Raw genomic sequence first — 20,644 nt, 5'->3', positions numbered from 1 at the left:
CCACAATCTATAAAATAAAAGCCTGCTGGCTATTCTCAATTGATCAAAACATATTTCTTATCCACAACTTGCTTGTAGAAAATGATCTAATGGATCATTCATTGTATCTGGGACCTACTGGAACATGAGAATAAAAAGTCACACTCTTGAGAAAGAAAAGAAAAAAAAAACATAACAAGTGACTGAGTACAAGTCCCTCTGCTGGCAGAGACACTAAACCAATGAAAAGTGCAGCATATTATGTTAAGAACTCATACTACTAGATGTACATTCATGGTTAATACTAACTTTATGTTATTTTTGAACTTGATCTACTCGATCATCAAGTTTTTGCAGCGACAGATCACTCATATTGATAGCGAGCTCATCAATTTTTTCTTCGCTTGGAGACATGCTGGTGTCATCTTTTTTCCCTGCAAGAAGTTTCTTCAGTTGTTTGACAAGTTCATCATCATCATCATTATCTGAAAATGGCGTCTCCAAATCCCACTCCTTGAAGATACTTTCACGTGACTCAGCATCCTGCTGAAAGCCCGAGGAAATCTCTACTGTTGCAACCCCATCTCTCGGCACGTCTGTAGGTATTTGGTGCTCTTCAGCATGTGCTGATGTTTGTTCAGGTTCTCGACTAGGTTGAACAGATTCATCGTCTCTCATTCCTTCTTCTAGAGTTCCATCAGCATAGAGAGTCTCGAAGGTTGAGGATTGAGTACCAAGTGCTTCAAGCAGTGCCTCATTGAGTGCAGTCCAGGATTCATCTGTCAATTCATAATCTAGCCTCAAGCAGGAGTCCACCCAGGCCACCTCCTCTGGTGAAAGCTCAGATTCCTTCTCACTTGATCCCGTCGTTAGAGAAAGTACAGTTGAGAATGCATCAGAGAGCTCAACCACCTTCTCATCAGATACACTTGGATCAGAAAGAAAGGATGATATGTCTTCATCTTCTGCTGCCATGGTCCTACATTGAAAAATACAGCTATTAACAGGAAAACATCATTATGTTTGAAAGTACAAGACTGCAGCTGGTAAGTGAAAAAGATAAATATGTCAAATCTAGACATACAAAACAAACAAAGATTAACAGAAAATAAATTGAATCCAACATACACCATGTAAGAGACTGATAAGGTGGTTGACAGTCTGCCATTGCAACAGTACTGTTTGCATGTAAGTAGATCAAAAGCATAAAAGAACTTTATACTGAAAAAGAAAATTGACAACATTAAGAGAATATAGTTAAAATCAATAAGAAAATCAGCTATTCCTCAATAGATAGAGTTGATTGTTAACCAGCTTTATAAGAGATTGGTCTATTGGAGTTCAAAGTAAGATCTAGAAGTACTCCATTAATCATGACTAGGCCTCCTACAGTCCTACCAAAAGACGTTATTTATCATTCTTAGATATCTATTCCACATAATACCCGTGAAGGCTTAGAAAATGGAATAGCCTAATCCTCAACAGAAAGTTAGTCCCCAAATAGGTTTCATGGCATTATGTAACATTTTTACCTGTAGGCAGTGGGATAAAGGTTCAGCTCAAACCTAATGAAGAACAAATGGCATAAGGAGCATCATCTCTTTTATATTTCCTCACAGTGTAGGCAGTATCATTCAGACAACACATGAGACATTGTCTTACATCCAAAACACTAGACACTGTCAATGTATAAAGTAAAACACACTCAAACATCCAGACATGCTATCTTTTTAGAGTTGACACATGAGTTCTCAAAACATCCTGTCTACCGCCATGGCTCCTCTGGATACAACAAGATGCCTATGCTCCTTGACACTCTTTGGTTTTTTTTTTTTTTTACAATCCTCTTTCTTCTTCATCTTGTGTTTTCATGCACTCCTTTTCCTTTAGAAGATTCTCCACTCTAAGATAAACAGTGATAGTCAAGTTAAATTATCAATAAGCTTGACTTCAACACCAGGCTTCAAGTCATCTGAAGCACAAAGACCATGATCAATGATCCTAAACTCTTTTACATGATTGGGAGAAGTAGCAGACCCTTTCACTATCTCCCTTTGCTCATTGGTATATACAAGCCTCTTTACATAGAGAGAAACCTTAGAAGCATACAAAAGTACATTAAATTCAAGCAAGATTTCATAGATCAAACTAACAAATTGTCAAACAATGGATATGCAATGAAGAAGATGATCAAAACTCACAGTTTTGGAATCACCAAAGTCCCTGAGAGCGCGAAGGGGGAAGGGCGAAGGGGAGAAAGGGCTGGCCTCACCGTGGAAGTAGAAGTGTGAGATGAGCTTCTGGAGACAATCGAAGGCTTGTGGGAAAGGCGGAAGATAGGGGGCGGAGATGAGAGGACAGAGGATGGACTCCGACTCTGCCAACAAGAGGTCGGCGCGGCCGCCGTCACGGAAGGGGCCGAGGAGGGAGGAGGAAGGAGAAGAAAGAGCAAAGGTAGGGCAAGGGATTTGAGGAGGAGAAAGGGGCAATCTTTTGATCTCTCAAATGAGAGGAGGTGAAAGTGAGGTAGGATTACAAAAAATATGACTAATATATATGGCTGGTTATCTGGTTGGCAGGTTGAACCGAATTAATATTTTGATGAATGTGGCCTCCGATGATCACGTCTACCGGATTAGAGGTTAATTTGGTGATTGTAAGAGATGACATCTCGAAGTTCGAGACTAAGGAGACATTAGCCTCTCTCGAGGAGGCTGTCTTGGCCTTTCTAAATTGTAGATGTGTGGCTCTGCTATGATATATATCAGCTTTAAATGGCAAAACAAGGCTCAAGTTCAATTCTCATTTCTTTCACCTACAAATACTGGAGATATTAATAATGCTTTTGTGAATTTCTACCGTATCTTGTAGGGTCCTATTTCGGCAAGTTCTAGTTGTATTGCTTAGTCGCATATGCCTTCTCTAGAACCTGCTTGTGTTACTATCCGGGTTAAGCTGGGTCGATCTAGAAGATGGGTCATAGGCCAAGTTGGTCCACTCAAAGGGTATCAAGCTGAGCTCAATACAATTATCCATTCTATTTGCTTCTTTATTTATTATATTTGCTTTAATTTAGTCTAACATTAGGTAATAGGCTAAGCCACTTGTATTTCTCTCCTATAAATAGAATGGCTCGTATTCATTTGTAAACATCATGGATGAATTATTATAAAACTTCTAAACTTGAACCCACTTCTCACCCTTCTATTAGTCCAGGACTTGACTCAAAATAGCACGTCCCTTTCTCTTCTATTCGACTGGCCATCCCTCTTAACCTTGTGAGCCAACTCCTTATCTCGTTCACCTCCTCCACATCCTAAGGCTTTTTCCACGTCCATAGCTTTCCACCATCTGTCGACAATCTCCATCCCATCGATCCTTCCTTTCATATCCGTCTCGCAACCATCTAATCTTTAGTTAGTATTTGCACAATAACTCTTGATCTACTTATCTAATTGACCTGATTCGGATTGTGTTGGATCCCTGACTTCTAAGAGAATAACTTGTCAGAATATTAGATCTTTTGGATGGTTAGATTGATCAGAATTTATCTCAAAATATCCGCCTAAAGATCTGTTCTAATCTAGCACAGTATTTGGTAAAACATTTATATCTGAAAATCCACATACCACCCAAAAACCCACGACCCAATTCTGGATAACTGACTTAGAGATCTATCTTCATCCAAATTCGATAAGTATCCAACGGTCGAATCATTAGTAAATCAAGCTGGACAGATCTCAATCTTCATCTATTTCAGATTCTTTCCTAGATTTTCTTAACTATCCTTTCATACCTTCTCTATCCCCTTTTATTAGATTTTATTTACCATCCATAGCCATTCTATCGCCACCATTCATCTCTAATCCTCCATAATAATCCTTCCTCTGGCCACTCATCCCCCATATCCTAAGATTGGACGGTTGGATTTGATATGTTATACGAACGTCCTAAACTGTGACCGTAATAGCTTGCTATGATGAGTTAGTTAAACTATTCTCCTGAGACGAAATTAAACATGTTGTGTGGTTTATGCCGGTAGGGAAAACCCCTTGTCCGAATGGGTTTCAGGTGAAATTTTTTCATTCTTATTGGGGGGACTCTATGGGGTCTAACTTAGTTTTCGCACTCGTTTATTTTTGGCTAACGACCTTACTTCCTAGGTGTTGGGTTAGACTTCTCTTACTTTTATCCCAAGCAACTTAACTCCACTATGGTTATTTTCCTCGGCAACATTGCTTAACGTATTCTTGCCTACCTCTTAGCTAACCATATTAAACCCTTTCTCCCTAAGATAATTTTCTCTGAGCAATCCGCTTTCATAGGGAGTCAATATATTCATGACAACATATTAATGGCTCAAGAGATCGCACATTATATGTTCTCTCACAGGCAAATTGATAAGTTCATCGTGATTTTAAAGTGGACCTTGAGAAGGCATATGATGGTATCAATTAGGGAGCTATTAGTGAGACAACTATCCGAATGAATTTTCCCCAACATTTATTGATCGGTTTGTGTTTCTTCAAATTTCTATGCTGTTTTGATTAATCAACCCCCCTTGAAATAGTTTTTGGGAGAAAAGAGGTATTTGTCAAGATAACCCACTTTCTCCTTTTATCTCTTTATTCTTGTTGCCCAAGTGTTTTCAAATTTGATCAGTGAGGCTGTCAAGATTCTTTCCCTCTACGTAGGTGATAATGTCCTCATTAGCCTCCGTTGCTGTATGCGGATGATATCATCATCTAATCATTAAAAGTTGAGATCCAATCAGTAGTCTTTGTCATCTGGAAGTTTTCTTTCTTCTACTCCTCCTAAAGATCAAGAGCTTCTTACACCTTGCACGCCTAGAGAGTAGAGCCTCCCAAATCCTATAATAATTAATAATCACATTCTTCTGTCTTCAAGTCATAAGGCTGTGTGTGAACTTTCTTTTAGCTACTGTTTGGTGGTTTCTTCAACTGGGAACCCAGAACTGGAGAAGGCTCTATTCTTTCTGGGTTTCAGTGGTAATATTTGAGTTTTTACCCACCTGTAACTTTAGTTTTTGTTTTATTAAAAAAAGATCCCTGATTGATAGCACCAACCGTGACAGCAATATGTGTCGGCGGCAGAACTCTCATTGCTAATGTTTTAAATGAGAGTTTATTGGATAAATATCACCCATCTCCCACTAGGCACAATAATACATAATACGTGAGGGCTTGTACCGTGCAAGCAATCGTCTTTTCTTTTCCACTGCTATATATATATAAACGAAATAGAAACGTCGTTTGACGTTGTAGATTTTAATATCATCATCATGCAAATTAATTATTGAAGAAGATATTATGGCAATGGCCAGTTGATCGATTCTTATTCACTGTTTAATTGATTGCATATAAATATCGTAGATTCTTGGAGCTCATGGTGGATGCTAAGTGTGGCTAGAAGAGCATACAATTCCTGTTCAAGGAACCAGAAATGCCTTAATCAGCGAGCGAGAAAAACAGATAATGTTGGGGGGCCCATGCAGCGTGACAATTATTATATTAGTTCATAATATATATATATATATTTTTTTCTTTTTTTGGTACTATATAGTGGTCTATTGGCCCCTCTAAGATCCACCACTATTCCGTTGATTTCTTCTCTCTGTTTCTCTTTCTTCGGAGATGGACGCTCTCTCTTCCTCCTTTCTTGCCACCTCCATCCGACTCGTCGGACCACCGGCATACGCTCCTCTTCCCCGGCCTCTTCTTTCCATCTCTGCTGTCAAAACCGACGAAATCGTCCGAGCACCAAAACCCCAACCCAAATCTAAAACTAATAACGCTGCTGGCACCGCACCGTCGAAGACGAGGTTTGATGAGAAGCGGCCGGTTCTTCCACCTCGTCCTCAGCGTCGGGTGGCGGAGGCGGAGGTGGCCTCCCTCCCGGCGGCTTTCTGCAACGCCCTGGACGAGCTCATTAACACTTTCATCGACCCGCCCGGGCTCCGACCCTCCGTCGACCCTCGCCACGTCCTCTTGGACAACTTCTCCCCCGTCGGCGAGCTAACCCCGACGCCCTGCCCCGTCGTCCGCGGCACCATACCCCGCTGCCTCGTCGGCGGGGCCTACATCCGCAACGGGCCCAATCCACAGTACCTTCCCCGCGGGCCTCACCACCTCTTCGACGGCGACGGCATGCTCCACGCCATCCTCCTCAATTCCACCACCGGCCAACAAGCAGCCACCCTCTGCTCCCGCTTCGTCGGCACCTACAAGTACCTCCTCGAGAGGGACGCCGGCGCACCCGTCCTCCCCAGCGTCTTCTCCGCCTTCCACGGCGCAGCCGGCATGGCCCGTGGGGCCGTCGTGGCTGCGAGGGTTCTCACGGGGCAGATGAACCCAGCGGAGGGGGTAGGAGTGGCCAACACCAGCCTCGTCTTCTTCGGTGGCCGCCTCTATGCGCTCGGCGAATCCGATCTCCCGTACGGCGTGCGGCTGGACCCCACCACGGGCGACATCTCCACGACGGGGCGGTGCGACTTCAACGGGCGTCTCTCCATGGCCATGACCGCCCACCCCAAGAAGGATCCGTCCACAGGTGAGGTCTTCGCCTTCCGCTACGGGCCCATGCCACCTTTCCTCACCTACTTCCGCTTCGACTCGGCGGGGAACAGGTCCGGCCCGGAAGTGCCCATCTTCTCCGTTCGTGAGCCATCGTTCATGCACGACTTCGCCATAACTGAGCGTTACGCCGTGTTCGGCGACATCCAGATCGTGATGAAGCCCATCGACATGGTGGTCGGAGGCGGAGCCCCTGTGGGCTCCTCTCACGGCAAGGTTCCACGCATCGGAGTGCTTCCCCGCTACGCCACCGACGAGTCGGAGATGCGATGGTTCGAGGTGCCCGGGTTCAACATGATGCACTCCCTCAACGCCTGGGAAGAGGACGACGATCACCTGGTTTTGGTGGCTCCCAACGTGCTGTCCATCGAGCACGCGCTCGATAAGCTGGAGCTCGTCCACAGCTGCGTGGAGATGGTCCGGATCAACCTTCGCACCGGGACGGTGTCACGCACCCCTCTGTCGGCGGGCAACCTCGACTTCGGTGTCATCCACCCGGGCTACCTGGGACGCCGCAACCGGTACGCTTACCTCGGGGTGGGGAATCCCATGCCGAAGATCTCCGGGGTCGTCAAGCTCGACTTCTCCAAAGCCGGGAAGGGGGACTGCGTGGTGGCCCGCCGAGACTTCGGGCCCAACTGCTTGGGCGGGGAGCCCTTCTTCGTACCGGAATCAGATGGCGATGAACGAGATGAGGACGAGGGTTACGTGGTGTCCTACGTGCACGACGAGGTCAGCGGCGAATCGAGGTTCGTGGTGATGGACGCGCGGTCGCCGGATCTCGAAATCGTAGCTGAGGTGCTGCTGCCGCAGAGGGTCCCCTACGGCTTCCACGGCCTTTTCGTCACCGAGGCCGAGCTCCGGTCCCAACGGCCGCTCTAGAGCTGACGGTAACACATTACCACCATCGTTCACATCTATTGTATACTTAAAAGGTAAACAAAAAATAGATACGCACAATAATAATTATACGTAGACTTATGGAAACGATGCTCAACTTTATGAAATGTTACAGTGTGGTTATATGTCCAAAAGATTACATGCCATAATATTTGAAGTCCATTTCCATCGCAAAAGAAGACGGGACGTCACTGGTACCTAACGCATGAATGTTAGTTGTTTGAAAGCGCTATTTTAATCGATCTACCATCCGATAATTAATTCACTAAAACTAGAGTTAATAAAAATATTAATACAGAACGATGCAATAAAAATAAAAATAAAAATAGCGGATTAGGAGAATAAAATCTAATCATTTTAATTAATATGTATTTCTTTTTTACGTAATGCTATTTTGAAACACGTAACATCATACCCGGATATAAAAATAAGTTAATAAATTATAAAAAAAATTTAGAGGAGCACCAAAAGTATTTATCAATTTTATATAAGGAGATATTTCTTATGAATTAGTGATCGTTAAAACCTGAAACTGGGTCGAGTTTATCTTCAACAGCAGGTGGGCATGAGGGCTACCGAAATAGCGACGTGGATTAGGCCGCATTTAATATTTGGGAAAATACTGCACAATTGTCCAAAGTGTCACTCACAGAGAGGCCGAAGCAAACTATACTCATTTGCTATTATTCTCTTCCAAGAATATGTTTACTAATGTTTGGAAAACATATTTACTGGAACTGAGCATCAAGATGTTGATATTGCCTTGAGAGAATTCAGGACCTCACATTAATTTTCTCCTCCGTTTTGGTATTTTGATGCGAAAGTAGAAGCATTCAAAGATAAATTGATGGCAATGGCGGGCCAGGTGAGTGCGTGATTCCTATAGCTCAGTTTGTGGCCGGCAGGGAATGCGATTCCTGTTCAGGGGAACAGAACCGCCCAGAATCCACAAACCAAAAACAGAGTGCGTCAGGGGCCCAACGTGACAGTGATTAACCGTCCGCATTTTAGTTTTTCCTTGCAGGGTAGAATATTTTTCTTCTTCTTCTTTTAAATTTGACCTAGAAACTATCTTAATAAAATTATAGTTTATACCTCACATATTTTTACTATTTATAAATTAAATTAACACCCTTTCGTTAGATCAGTTAGTTACACTTAACCATATCTCTAAGTTAAATTAATTATATTAATAAAATTATAAAAATATCTTCAACTAAGTCATGTATTTTAGTTATTTTAGAAATAAAATATATATATTTAACTCAAATTATAAGGTTTAATTTATAAATAATGAAAATATTAAATAATAGGTACATCATAAAAGAGAGTGTTATATACAAAATTTTCTAAATATTAATACATTACTAACTAATTTTTTAATTTCCTATTTTCTCCTCCTCTCATTCTCGTGTAACTATTTCTCACCTATCTTTTTCATATAATTACTTTAGTACTTTTTTTTTAAAAGTTTACTTTTCTCTCAGCCTCTTACTCTTGATTCATAATTTTTTTTTCCTGACTTCTTATTTCTCTCCAACTCTTGCTCTCGTGTAACTATTTTATAACTTTCTTTTAACTTTATATTTTTCTCCACCTCTCACTCTCCTATAAGGAATTCATATCTTCGTACTTCACTCCACCTCTCACACTTCTATAACTACTTTATAACTTTTTTTTAACTTTATTTGTGGATTCCATGGGTAGAGGTATAGACTCCTAGGTATCGGATAGAGGTGGTGGGCCGACGGTGATAGTGTGGTGCTAATAGAGATGGTAGTGGTGGAATGTTAGGAAAGGCAAAAATAGATAGGGTGTCAGTCGAGGGAAAGGAAGAAGGTGGAGGATTGGGTCACCCTAGGGGACTAGGGTTGTCATTGTGGTGGTTGTTGTTATGGCTCAAGAGAATGAGAGAGGAGGACTGGAAGAAAGCTAGGTCAAAGGTAGATCATTTCATTATATTCATGCTTAAATTGGTTGTACTCCCATATATTTAAAGAAGGCTAACTGATTTAACCTAACCAACTAATTAAATAAGACCAGACCAACTTATTAAACAACTTAAGTCATACAAAGCTGAAAGAGAAATTGACTCAACTAAATAGAAAATGACTAAGCTAATAAACCTAACTCACGTTAGTCCACCATGTTTTTTTTTTTTTCACTTTGTCTCCAAAATGAGAACAATGGAAGCAGTTTTTGGGTGGAGCCGCAGTGGAGGTAGCATCTCGTAGTTCCATCTTCTCACATGGTGGCTTGGCTTTTTCTAGTCCTCGACCATCCTTGTTGGTCCAGTTTGGCCTCGACATCACCCTCATCTCTGCATGCTTCTCCTCTATCAAAAGAGCATTTTTCAATAGCTTGCTTCAAGTTATTAGGTTGCGAGCTAGAGATCTTGAGTAGGTTTGTGGATTCCGTGGGTGGATCCATAGACTCCTAGGTGTTAAATGGTGGTAGGAATGGTGGTGGTGAAATATTAGGAAAGGTGAAAATGGAAAGAGTATCAGTTGAGGGAAGAGAAGAAGGGAAATGAGTGTGCCATCTTTAACGAATAAGGGTGATTCGGCGGTTAACATGGATTAGAGGCATCAGAGGTATAAGTGGCTGCTATCATGGGTTGAGAGAATGAAAGAGAAGGAGAGGAAGAGAGCTATGGCAAGAGGAGGTCGATTCATTCCTTTCATGCCTAGCCTGCTTGCACTCCGTAATATTTAAAGGAGGCTAATTGACTTAAACTCAATTAGCTAATTAAATAAGACCCAGTTAGTTAATTATATAACTTAAGTAATAACAAGCTGAAATAAAAGTTGACTTGACTAAAAAAAAATCAACTAAACTAAGATAACTGGCTCGATCAAGCGAGTCTAATGCCCTGTGATGTGATCTAACCCAACCCGATTCATATTATCAGCCTCCTCGATTAGTTTAGTTTGTAATAGTTCGGCTACTACAGTATGTGCGGGCTGCACGGTTTAATCGCACATTACTCCAGTTAATTTTTAGTCATTTTTGTTTCGCAGATCTCATGGAGAACTGTCATTATCTTTGCCATGGACGCTAGAGTGTGAGTAAGGTGTGAAATACCTCTAGCTTAGTAGTTAGCAGAAGTAGGGTCAGTGAATCCTTAGTCGTGGAAGTCTCCCTGACTAATTGAGTCGCCTTCCCTTGTGTGGTTGATAGTGCTGTTTTTGGTACCAAATTGTTATTGTTTGATTAGAGTCGAAACTTAACAAGGGGGGTCTAGATGTCAGATAGAAATGGTTGATTGTGGTGATGAAGGTGGAGGGTTTGCAAAGCATGGAGAGAGAAAATGTGTGGCGATGTTGGTGATAAACGGAGATTTACTTCTACTCTAGAGTTATTGTTAACTATTCTTATACTATTCTTACTCTTACGCTTAAGATAGTTTAAGACTAAAATATAATTTTCAATACTTAGATTCAATAGATAATTAAACAAATAGATCGATTCTTTATTCAAAAATTATCCGTATCTGCTTAATTAGGATATGGTTTTAAATTTTACTATTCATCCAATATTCATATTTAAATTCGTATCTAGATTAAAAATATAAATTCGGACGTGGATTAAGTTCACTCCTAGAGACAGACAGCGGTACACAGAGTTGGGCCGGGCTTTCTGATTTCCACACCTGAGTCTGAAGGAGTGGGCCCCAACCTCAAGCTTTTGTTTGTTTGAACTTTTGAATTCTACCCGATTCCCGGGTTTTGACGGCATCCTGTACCCCGACAATCCCACGTTGCTCTCATCTGCCCTATTCTTTTCTCCCAAAAGGCTCTCCTTCTTTCCTTTGTCACTCTGTAGTTGCTGTTTGAAATTTGAATTTTGTCCCCTTCGCTTCCTAGCTCGACGGTCAATCTCGCTCCAAGAAAGCCGTCACTTTGAGGTACGTCTATCTCTCCTCTCCTCTCCTCTCCTCTCCTCTTCTTCATCATCGTGTTGCTTTTCTCTCTTCTAAAGAGGCAAGAGCACTAGCTAGTATGTACTTTGTGTCCAGAGGTGTGAGAATAAGCTGATCTTAATGGACCTTTTGAGATCTCGTTGGCCATTCTAGAGTTTAGAACAGAAAGGTTACAAAAAGGAGCAGCCGTCTCATAATGCCACCTCCCATAATGCCTTTTCTACCTCTTCATGTCGTTTTGAGTGCTAAAAAGCTTATAGATTGACGGGTCCCATCCTTGTTTCTGATCTCTTCTTCTCTCGGAGAGCAGAAACCTTGTATTGTCACACTTCCGTCTATTTCGCTGCATCTGGGCAAGTTGTTAGTCTAAATTCTTGATTATTTTCCGTTAATTTAGGTGGATGATCCTACCGTAAAGCTAAAGGACCAATGCCACGTAACAGAAAATTGTACAACAATTCTTGCAGATTCCAGCTTGAACAAGATGTAAGTTACACTCTCCATCAGAGAGTTGTTTTCTCTTTAAAACTCTGATTTTGCCACTCGTTTGGTGCTTATTATGTCAAGTATTTCGCAAGTTTCTCATAGAAAGATTAATGTCTTAATGGATGAAGTTCCCTTTGGATTTACTTGTTTAATTGTAGCAGAAACTATTTGCGGAACTTGATACTTACCTTTCTGACTTGTTTGCTTATCGGAGGTGATTTCCTGTCATGGAGTTATTGACATATCACGAATCAAGTCTTTAAGATATGTCACATTGTTCGAACTATGTGATTCTAGTGACGTATTTATTTGAGGAAGAATGCAATTATGTTCTACCTATCTTACCTTCTGCTGCATGTCTACTAATGCATAACAAGATTAATTATGCATCAGGTTGAAAATCTTCATCAATTGCTTCAAGAGGAGAGAAGCTTACACGCTGCCCTTGAATATGCTCTGCAACATGCTGCTGGAACATTATCTAACCTGTCACATCTTCCAAATGATGTATGAGTACCTCTGGTTCTTTCCTGATTTTTTACTTCCAAAGATTTCCAGTAGGCAATTGTCAGTGAAGACATTATTGTGACATTATCTGAGCAAGTGGCCTTTTGTTGGAGCTTATCATTACCGCCGACATCTAATGAAATGGTTATCTTATAAGCAACTAGGAAATTAGAAGAATGCCTTAATGATGTCCTCTAAACGTTGATGAAGAATAAATGTGTACATACGACCTGGATATTGCATAAGATATGTTTGAAACGAGCATGGAAGATGGAAATTTCTTCTTCTAATTAAGTACGCAATCTACTGGCGTACTGTTCAACTAATTGATCTTGATGCCCTTCAGGCTGTACTCATCTGCATATCTGATTTGTTTTCACAAAATCAGTGGCAATATTCTTTCGCATTTTACTTCTTTAGTTCTACTTGATGTGACACCATATGCAGCTATGCCTGTGAGAATTGTCAGTCTGTCATACTATATGATCAATTAAGAGGGACATTTTAGGTAACGTTGACCACAATCAAACGTCATTGTCTGTTTTATGCAACCAATTGATGATGGTATTAGTGTGTCGTTGTGCTTGCAATTGTACTTTATTTTTATTCTGAAGCTAATTTTTTCCTTCATTTGGTTTTCTAAATCTATTCTGTAATATTGACAATATTTTCTTCTCTCTTTTCCTTCTCTAGGCTCAGGAACTTCTCTCTAACATTTCTAAATTGGAAACGTCAATCCTAGGTCTTGAAGAAGAGATAATATCTCTGCATTTTCAGCTTATTCAAGAAAGAAATGAGAGGAGAATTGCCGAGTACCGACTGAAACAATTACCCTCACAAGCAAAGTTGGTTTGCTCTCATCAATTTGAAGACGCGAAAGCACATGTATGCAGTACTAGTTCTTTAATTCCTTTTGAGGTTTCATTTTCATAGCAAATGATGAACCATCTTCGTAGGTAAACTTAGACCACCATGTAGTCATTACATGGATTGAGGTTTCAGTCGATATGGATCAGCCAAAATGGATTGACTAATACATATTCTTTAAAATCTAAAATTTATTTGACTTGTTATATTTAGACTTCTTGACAAACAATTAGTCCTTTATGTATTATCGCATATTTTATCGACAAGAAAGTGGCAATGCAAAAGCACATTATTGGCTTCCAAAAACTTGAATATACACATACCAATAAATATCTCTCAAGTAATTCATTTTGGTTGATCCATATGCTGAGAAAATCTTTTAAAACTCAGATTAAATCCCTAATTTAACATATCTTGAAAATTAAATATCATCAGCTAAAGAAAATGTAATGCTTTTGTAACAAGTCACTGAACAACATGATTGGGGGAAGTTTTACTGCTATCCTACATGGTCGTCAGCGGATCTCCTCATAGTGCATATACCAATGTGGGTTTAGACATTTCTAATAGATAGTGGGTTTATAAATACCTGAAATTGGAAAATTTCTATGTATGGATTAAAAATGACATCACTACTACTTGGATAAATAATACTTATGTCATTACCAATTTGAAACCATATAATTTAAGATACTTGCATTATATTATCATCAACATGCATTAAATGGATAATTGATTGGTATTAAAACCAGCTTATTCAGATATTGTCTTGATGAGACAAAATTAACTAGGATCTCACAACATCCTAAGGATCAGTGAACGTGCAACTTCCTGATCATTATGAATCCTTTTTAACCTTTGCGTTTGTTAAAATATAAAAGCTAGTTGGTGAGTTATGGCTTGGGTTGATCTTGAAGCCTTACACGTTTAGAAGACCCCTCTGCTTCTGAGGCTCATCGTATTAGTTTTGTTTAGACTTTTTTGGGAACTACGAATGTTTCCATGAAGTTTTACAAGTCTGTTCTCCTGTTATGCTTCCATTTATTTAGCAGGATTGAATTCATATTTGAAACAGGAGTCACATAAAGTAAGGATACCATATTGCATTGAAACTGTCTCTAAAACCTTGGGTCTTTTAAGTATGTGGAAGAGATCTTTTAGACACACTTAGACATCACCTTGAGGAGCTTTTGTGTACTGGTTAATGTCAGCATTGAAGATACAGTTGTTGGTTTTTATTTTTCTTAAAGGTCATCCTAGTTTATCTCTTTCATAAAAATGTACCCTTTTCATACATCAATATGTGTTTGTTGGAAGATATCGTTGTTAGAATTGCAAACTTAAAATATCTGATTTTCCTGTTCATGTTTGACATATTATATTCCATGAGATGTTTCATAATGGTATACTGTTATACACATGAATGAATATATTCTTGCTTTAAGACAAGGAATATGCCTTGCATTTGTGACCTATACTAAGTGATACTTGCCGCAGGAGAGAGTGGATGACATGCTTGTCCATGAGGAGGAAAGCTCTTTTGAATCCTTTCCGCGTGAAGTAGATAGCAAGTTAATAAAGCAGATCCCAATCAAAGGCCTGTGTAACCACCCTAATCGGCTATCTGAGGAGATAGTGTGGTGTATGAAGAACATTTTCATTTCTTTAGCAGATTCTTCAGTAGCATCCCGCAAATCTTCCTCATTGGAGAGCCCCCAGTTTTCTCCTGTTCCCTCTGGCCGTTACTCAATTTCATCCTATTGGTCTTTGTCTGAACAACTGAAAACACCCTTATGTGTTCAGAGCCCTAAAGTTTCACGATGCAGTGACGAATTACTGGTGTCAGAAACTGCTTTTGATCCTTACGGAACTCGAGAAAAACTAAGTTGGTCTGACATTGGAAACTATAATTTAGCAACTGAGGTCTCATGGATGTCAGTCGGCAAAGAACAACTTGAATATGCTGCTGGAGCACTTAGGAAATTCAGGTAGACTTCCAGTTGATTTTTTCTTCTTCTGTGACAAGATTACCACGTACACTTGATGTGCTTTTCTCGTCTTATCCTAATTATGATGACTGCTTGATTTGAGTTTGACACATGTTCTTGCACTATATGGATGTGAAGGAGGAAAAGGACATAAAATAGCTGACCTGAAATAGTTGGGACTGAAGGGTTTGTTGTTGTTAGTGTTGCCATCCTGAAAATAGTACTGTGATGGAACTATTCTACTTGAAAATATTTAATGCAGATTTACCTGCCATAGTTGCTACAGATGAACATTTTGCCAGTGTTGCTTTAGTCAATTATACCTAGAGATATTCAACCTAATAGTATTTGAATGTCTCTGTTATCAAAGAGCAAGTATACTTCTCTACTATGAAAACTGGTCTATGAAAACCTGTTAGATAATGCCTCAGTTTCTACAGCTGACCATCTTGTAAATCTTGCCTTCTTCCTTTAGTCATTTATACATACACATGTGTTCTACATTACAGTACTTGGGTGCCTCAGTTATCAAGGAGCAAGCATTTCATGCATTGCTCTTGGCTTTTCCATCAATCTACATGATTGAGATAAATCTAGATACGACTTTCTTAGATAGTTCTTGTGAAGTTCCCAAAATCTTTTATTAAAGTAAAGTGGCTTCTGTTTTTAGTACATTTGCTTTCTGAAAAACAATCTTCTCATAAATATATGGCTTTTAAAACTTCAACTTCTATTTCTTTGATATGCTTCACTCTATTAATTTGAGGTAAGTTATCCATACTAATGCCCACTAATTCAAGTGCAGATGGCTAATCGAGCAGCTTGCAGAAGTAAATCCTTTTCAACTTGATAGCGACGAAATTCTGGCATTTTGGATCAACATATATAATGCTCTAATGATGCATGTACGCTTTTTAACTGAAATGCAGCTGTCTTTCCTATTGCAAAGAACTATCTCAGTGGTGCTTTATCCTGTTGCAGGCTTATCTTGCTTATGGAGTCCCAAGAAGTGACATGAAACTCTTATCGTTGATGCAAAAGGTGTGTTCTCAGCCAATGCTTATATTTCCCATATTTTTTTTCATCTACTTGTGTAGCGTTTTACAGGTAATGAGGTGTTTGTTTTGCACTTGCCAAACAGTTAATCGCAAAAAAGAGATAATTAAATTGTACATTATTGAGCATGTGGAATGATATTTTCTTCATGCTGGCTTACTCTTTGGAGCAATCTGCCTACTCCATGTGTCCATTAATCTTTTCCAATTTTTCTCATGTCTAATGAATTGTGAGTCTAGCAGAACTGTAGGTGCCATTTTGGTAGGATACTGAAGCACATTTTGATATTTATTAACAAGTCTTAACTAGTGAAAATGGCCTCGTACTGCACTATCTATATGTCTAACATACACTGCCCTTTTACATTTCCTAACAGGCAGCATACAGAGTTGGAGGGCAGTCATTCAGTGCTGCTTGCATTGAGTACGCAATTTTGAAGATGAAACCACCAAGCCATAGACCACAAATGGTATGAAGATTTCACTTGGTGTACGATAGTCATGTCTTTGTGTTGTTCTTCTCATAGTTATTACTATCTTTTTTTCCTAATGTCAGGCTTTGTTTCTTGCCCTTCACAAGCTGAAAGTATCCGAGGAGCAAAAAAGGGTCTCTGTCAGAATACATGAGCCGCTTGTTGCATTTGCTTTGAGTTGTGGGATGTATTCTTCCCCTGCGGTAATATGAACACTCAGTATAGCTCAATTATCCTATATGTCGTAAATTCATTAAACACATGGCCACATTTTCTGGTTTAAAGTAGATTACTTTATCATGGACTCTTTTCTAGTCAGGTGAGCCTCAAACCAGAACTTCCAGGGGAACAAATATTATTCTTGAAATCCTCAAAATGCATGTCCTTCATATGATTCAGTACCATTGGGTCATTCTAGTCCAGTAGGAAAATAATTGAGCACACTTGGGCCAGTAGCTACGGTAGTTAAGATCCAATGGATAAAACAATAAGACGATTTATATGCTTGCAGGTAAAGATTTACACTGCCAGCAATGTGAGGGAAGAGCTCCAAGAAGCTCAGCGTGACTTCATTCGAGCCTCAGTGGGAGTAAGCAGCAAAGGAAAGCTTCTTGTCCCGAAAATGCTCCATTGTTTTGCCCGAGACTTTGTTGATGATACCAGCTTATCAACATGGATATCTCACTTTCTTCTACCGCAACAAGCAGCCTTTGTTGAACAATGCATATCCCAGAGGCGGCAGAGCTTCCTCAGCTCCCGCAGCTACAGCATCATTCCATTTGATTCTCGCTTTCGCTATCTCTTCTTGCCAGAGAAACTATGATGGTCTTTTTCCTTCAAAGTTCCAACAAAGGTTTGCTAGATAACAGAAAGAGCTAGCCGGCAAGCAAGTGTACACCTTTTCACTTCCTTTCCAAATGTTATTCAACAATCGAGGTGCCATCATAGTTTAATTGAATTGGTGGTGCAGGATGAAGAAATTCACAGTACATTTCCTGCCTTAAGGAACTCCGGAGTCTGGACACTATGAACATTATAGAAAGTAGAAACACCAGCCTTTAGATCTGTTGGTGTTCAGCTAGTATGCCGTGTTGCTTTGATTCATGAACTTTGTGGTCTTCTCCGGTGTTCAATAAAGGAGGTGAGAAGAACATGGCTTTGCTCTACCCAGCCTATGCTTCGTGCCAATAATGGTAGTGATCTTTCTCTCTGTATAGTAAATGGATGATTGTTCGAGTTTTATTTCAGAGGTATCCATCTTCTTGATGATCTCTCGTTTATTCTAGTTGACGAGTTGTAACACGATGTAACAGGATAATTGTTGTTAGCTATTTGCTTAAAGCTGGGAAGATTCTATTGAGCTTCCTGTATGAATGTATGGAGATTTGACCCAGTTACTGCTTTGCTTGAGAACCAACCAAAATGCTTCAGCTATATCATTACATTGGTCAGTAATCATGCTACTCGAATGCAAAGACGTGATAACTCGACTTGAAAGTTTCATGCTTCCTCATATGTGTGAACAAACTATCTGTAATATGTTATAGTAACCCACCACGTTATACCTGCTGTCCATTGCATTTGAACGTCCAAAAAGTCTTTCCTTTTCAAATGGAAGGCCGTATGTTTGAGCTTATACAAGGAGTATACAGAGTGTGAGAAGGTATCGTAATGAAATAAAATGCCAAATCAGTGGGAAAAAGAAGCTAATGCGTCCACAGATGCATGGAGAATCTACCCAATGCATTTGAAAACATCAATCCATGTAAGAAATCAGTTACTGCATTTCTTTTCTAGTACAATGCTGGTAGCTCTTGCAATTAAGTCCTCTGTTTCAAGGACCATCATCTCCATCCTTAATTAGGTTACAGATGTCTGAGCATTCCACCAAGCTAATGACCAAAAGGAAATGAAAACAATTAGCCGTCTTAACTGGAAATCTCAAGAACAATAAACACATTGTAATGCACATACCAATATTGGCGACTGCGAAATCCTTGCTTAAATACCACAAGAGGCCTGCATATTAGGACGTAAAGATTATTTTTAAAAAAGCTCGACCATATATTCTTCTTGTTTAAGATGACGATGGTCTTGAGAGGGAGATGATAGCATTGAACCTTTCCAACATCTAATCCACTTATTTCTTCAGGTAACCCAACAATTTTTATCGTTCTGCCATCCCTCTGGTTTCTGTCCTAATGACTACTAGCATTAAACAGACCAACCACACCGAATTCCTTCATCTTGGACTTGAGGTAAATATTTCATGCATATTATTAGAAGATACCAACATATTAAATATATCATATTGAAATAAAGACGGAATCAAAATGAAGTTTCCTGTCATGTGACCAACATACATAGGAGATTGTCACAAACAATACACCTCACATTACTTTATTGTTTCCCATCATTTTCTTATTTGGCTATTTCTTATAATTAGTTTCCTAAATTAATGTTCTAGATGAAGATATTCCTCGTGTGAAGGTGAACTATCTTAACATCAAACAGTTTTGGCACACAATCCAATATGACAACTATGGCCAACTTGGCATGATTATAGTATGCTTGACAACAATGAAAAAATAGCTTCTATCTATAATCATCCTTCTCATCTTATCTATATCTTTTGCTGAGTAATCAAATTCTCACATTGAAGCAAGAGGAGAAAGATTGGTGAAGAAAGATTGCTTGCATACTCATTCTATCTATAGGTTGCAAAGTATGGAGATTAAGCTAGTCACTTTGAGTTGCTCACTAGTCATTCGAAGCCATTTTATTCGCCTAAATATGCTTCGGCAACTACTTGTACTAAAATGATGTGCTTGAGAGTTGAGACAAGTTATGATTATATTATTCGCTAAACTAACCATTCTTGCCCAAAGGCAATTCATTTTCTTAACTTACTTTAGACTACTAATGCCTATTTGGTTCAATTGTTCCTCAACTGTTCAAACATAGTCTCTTTACATAAGTAAAGGAGTGCAATTCGTCGTAATTCTTTTACTAACTTTGATTGATCTTCTGATGCATCTTTCTATCTAAAATTTGAATCAATCTAGAGCATAGAGGCGATTACAAAAGGTTACATTTTTTGTTATTTAATCTTACCATTAATTGTTCCATTTGCATAGAATTAGAGACATCCAAACCCTCAGGCGGCTTCCCTACCTTCACTTTGAGTAGGTGAAAAAAGAATGAGGTAATCGAGAAATTTAAGGGGATGCAGAAAGAAGTACCTCCGGACATTGAAAGGCCCTTCGCCTGGTGAGCCGGCGCCGCCTCGTATGCAGGTTCCGACGCACTTGCCGGTGCAGGCCTCCGCCTTCCTCGACCTCGGCCGCTGTATCCTCGCTTGCTTGCCGCTATCATCTCCTGCGCAGAGTTAATATTTTTTTCGGAGCTTTAGTTATAACTCGTCGCCTAGTCGAGAGGTTTCCATGGTGGCGGAACTCCCACCGGAAAGCGTCGGAGGCACGTTGGAGAAGGTATCCGGCGACTGAGGAGCCGGCGACGAGAAGATGACCGCGGCTGCGAGCAGAGCCGGTGCGGGGTTAATACAAGAGCAGAAGCAGCTCAGCCTCCTCGTCGTGCCGCTGCCGCTGCCGCTTCTGCCCGCTAAGAGGGAGGAAGGCAGCTTGTTAATGGTAATGTTGCCCACCGACAGCAACGACGCTGCCATCTCTTCTTCTTCTTCTTCTTCTTCTCTAAATCTTCTTGCTATCTATTCTTTTGCTCCGCTGCTTGTTCCTTGTCGAGAGAGTGAGTGGGAGGGGAGATGGTCATGAGGCGTTCTCCACCACTCGCAGAGCACAGCAAATCTGTAAAGATTTCTACGCACCCACAGAGTAGCTGGACGCACCTCGGCCCG

General features: G+C 40.2%; 4 protein-coding genes across 8 annotated transcripts; 2 read left to right on the top strand and 2 right to left on the bottom strand.

Annotated features, from left to right (window-relative positions):
* Positions 1 to 10: 10 nt before the first annotated feature.
* LOC140759944 (uncharacterized) lies at positions 11 to 2,709 on the bottom strand. 2 transcript variants are annotated; one of them, XM_073096664.1, is made up of 2 exons: positions 2,181 to 2,709; positions 11 to 976 (listed from the first exon to the last, which is right to left on the bottom strand). In XM_073096664.1, exon 2 carries the CDS (start codon positions 952 to 954, stop codon positions 295 to 297), a length of 660 nt encoding a protein of 219 aa, XP_072952765.1. In that variant the 5' UTR covers positions 955 to 976; positions 2,181 to 2,709; the 3' UTR covers positions 11 to 294. The 2 variants fall into 2 exon arrangements, with proteins under 2 accessions (XP_072952765.1, XP_072952764.1); XM_073096663.1 differs by having other exon boundaries at positions 11 to 958; positions 2,181 to 2,706.
* A 2,859-nt stretch (positions 2,710 to 5,568) lies between these two features.
* On the top strand, positions 5,569 to 7,606 carry LOC140759867 (9-cis-epoxycarotenoid dioxygenase NCED1, chloroplastic-like). Its single transcript, XM_073096539.1, has one exon. It carries the CDS (start codon positions 5,634 to 5,636, stop codon positions 7,452 to 7,454), a length of 1,821 nt encoding a protein of 606 aa, XP_072952640.1. The 5' UTR covers positions 5,569 to 5,633; the 3' UTR covers positions 7,455 to 7,606.
* Positions 7,607 to 11,138: 3,532 nt separating this feature from the next.
* LOC140759868 (uncharacterized) lies at positions 11,139 to 18,391 on the top strand. Of its 4 annotated transcripts, XR_012104283.1 has the most exons (11): positions 11,139 to 11,379; positions 11,792 to 11,880; positions 12,274 to 12,387; positions 13,081 to 13,272; positions 14,752 to 15,242; positions 16,048 to 16,147; positions 16,224 to 16,283; positions 16,675 to 16,767; positions 16,854 to 16,973; positions 17,282 to 17,656; positions 17,741 to 18,391. XR_012104283.1 is itself a non-coding variant. In XM_073096540.1 (10 exons), exons 2-10 carry the CDS (start codon positions 11,824 to 11,826, stop codon positions 17,591 to 17,593), a joined length of 1,539 nt encoding a protein of 512 aa, XP_072952641.1. In that variant the 5' UTR covers positions 11,140 to 11,379; positions 11,792 to 11,823; the 3' UTR covers positions 17,594 to 18,391. The 4 variants fall into 4 exon arrangements, 3 of the variants coding, with proteins under 3 accessions (XP_072952641.1, XP_072952643.1, XP_072952642.1); XM_073096540.1 differs by having other exon boundaries at positions 11,140 to 11,379; positions 17,282 to 18,391; XM_073096542.1 differs by lacking the exon at positions 11,139 to 11,379 and adding an exon at positions 11,411 to 11,711 and having other exon boundaries at positions 17,282 to 18,391.
* Positions 18,392 to 18,534: 143 nt separating this feature from the next.
* On the bottom strand, positions 18,535 to 20,644 carry LOC140759869 (uncharacterized). Its single transcript, XM_073096543.1, has 4 exons — positions 20,233 to 20,644; positions 20,013 to 20,148; positions 18,745 to 18,789; positions 18,535 to 18,662 (listed from the first exon to the last, which is right to left on the bottom strand). The coding sequence occupies exons 1-4, from the start codon at positions 20,453 to 20,455 to the stop codon at positions 18,605 to 18,607; spliced, it is 462 nt and encodes a 153-aa protein (XP_072952644.1). The 5' UTR covers positions 20,456 to 20,644; the 3' UTR covers positions 18,535 to 18,604.

This window comes from Typha angustifolia, chromosome 5 (genome assembly GCF_048772165.1).
Source record: "Typha angustifolia cultivar Huaian chromosome 5, ASM4877216v1, whole genome shotgun sequence".
Classification (NCBI taxonomy): domain Eukaryota; kingdom Viridiplantae; phylum Streptophyta; class Magnoliopsida; order Poales; family Typhaceae; genus Typha; species Typha angustifolia.
This window is presented reverse-complemented; position numbering and strand designations above follow the sequence as displayed.

Bases quoted from the DNA above. Each gene is read 5' to 3' on its own strand.
- LOC140759944 (XM_073096664.1), bottom strand. From the start codon at position 954: ATGGCAGCAGAAGATGAAGACATATCATCCTTTCTTTCTGATCCAAGT.
- LOC140759867 (XM_073096539.1), top strand. From the start codon at position 5,634: ATGGACGCTCTCTCTTCCTCCTTTCTTGCCACCTCCATCCGACTCGTC.
- LOC140759868 (XM_073096540.1), top strand. From the start codon at position 11,824: ATGCCACGTAACAGAAAATTGTACAACAATTCTTGCAGATTCCAGCTT. The intron at 15,243-16,047 runs GTAGACTTCCAG...ATTCAAGTGCAG, and splicing joins GGAGCACTTAGGAAATTCAG to ATGGCTAATCGAGCAGCTTG. The intron at 16,768-16,853 runs GTATGAAGATTT...TCCTAATGTCAG, and splicing joins CAAGCCATAGACCACAAATG to GCTTTGTTTCTTGCCCTTCA.
- LOC140759869 (XM_073096543.1), bottom strand. From the start codon at position 20,455: ATGGCAGCGTCGTTGCTGTCGGTGGGCAACATTACCATTAACAAGCTG. The intron at 18,790-20,012 runs GTACTTCTTTCT...CCTAATATGCAG, and splicing joins GGGCCTTTCAATGTCCGGAG to GCCTCTTGTGGTATTTAAGC. The intron at 18,663-18,744 runs GTATGTGCATTA...TTTGGTCATTAG, and splicing joins TTTCGCAGTCGCCAATATTG to CTTGGTGGAATGCTCAGACA.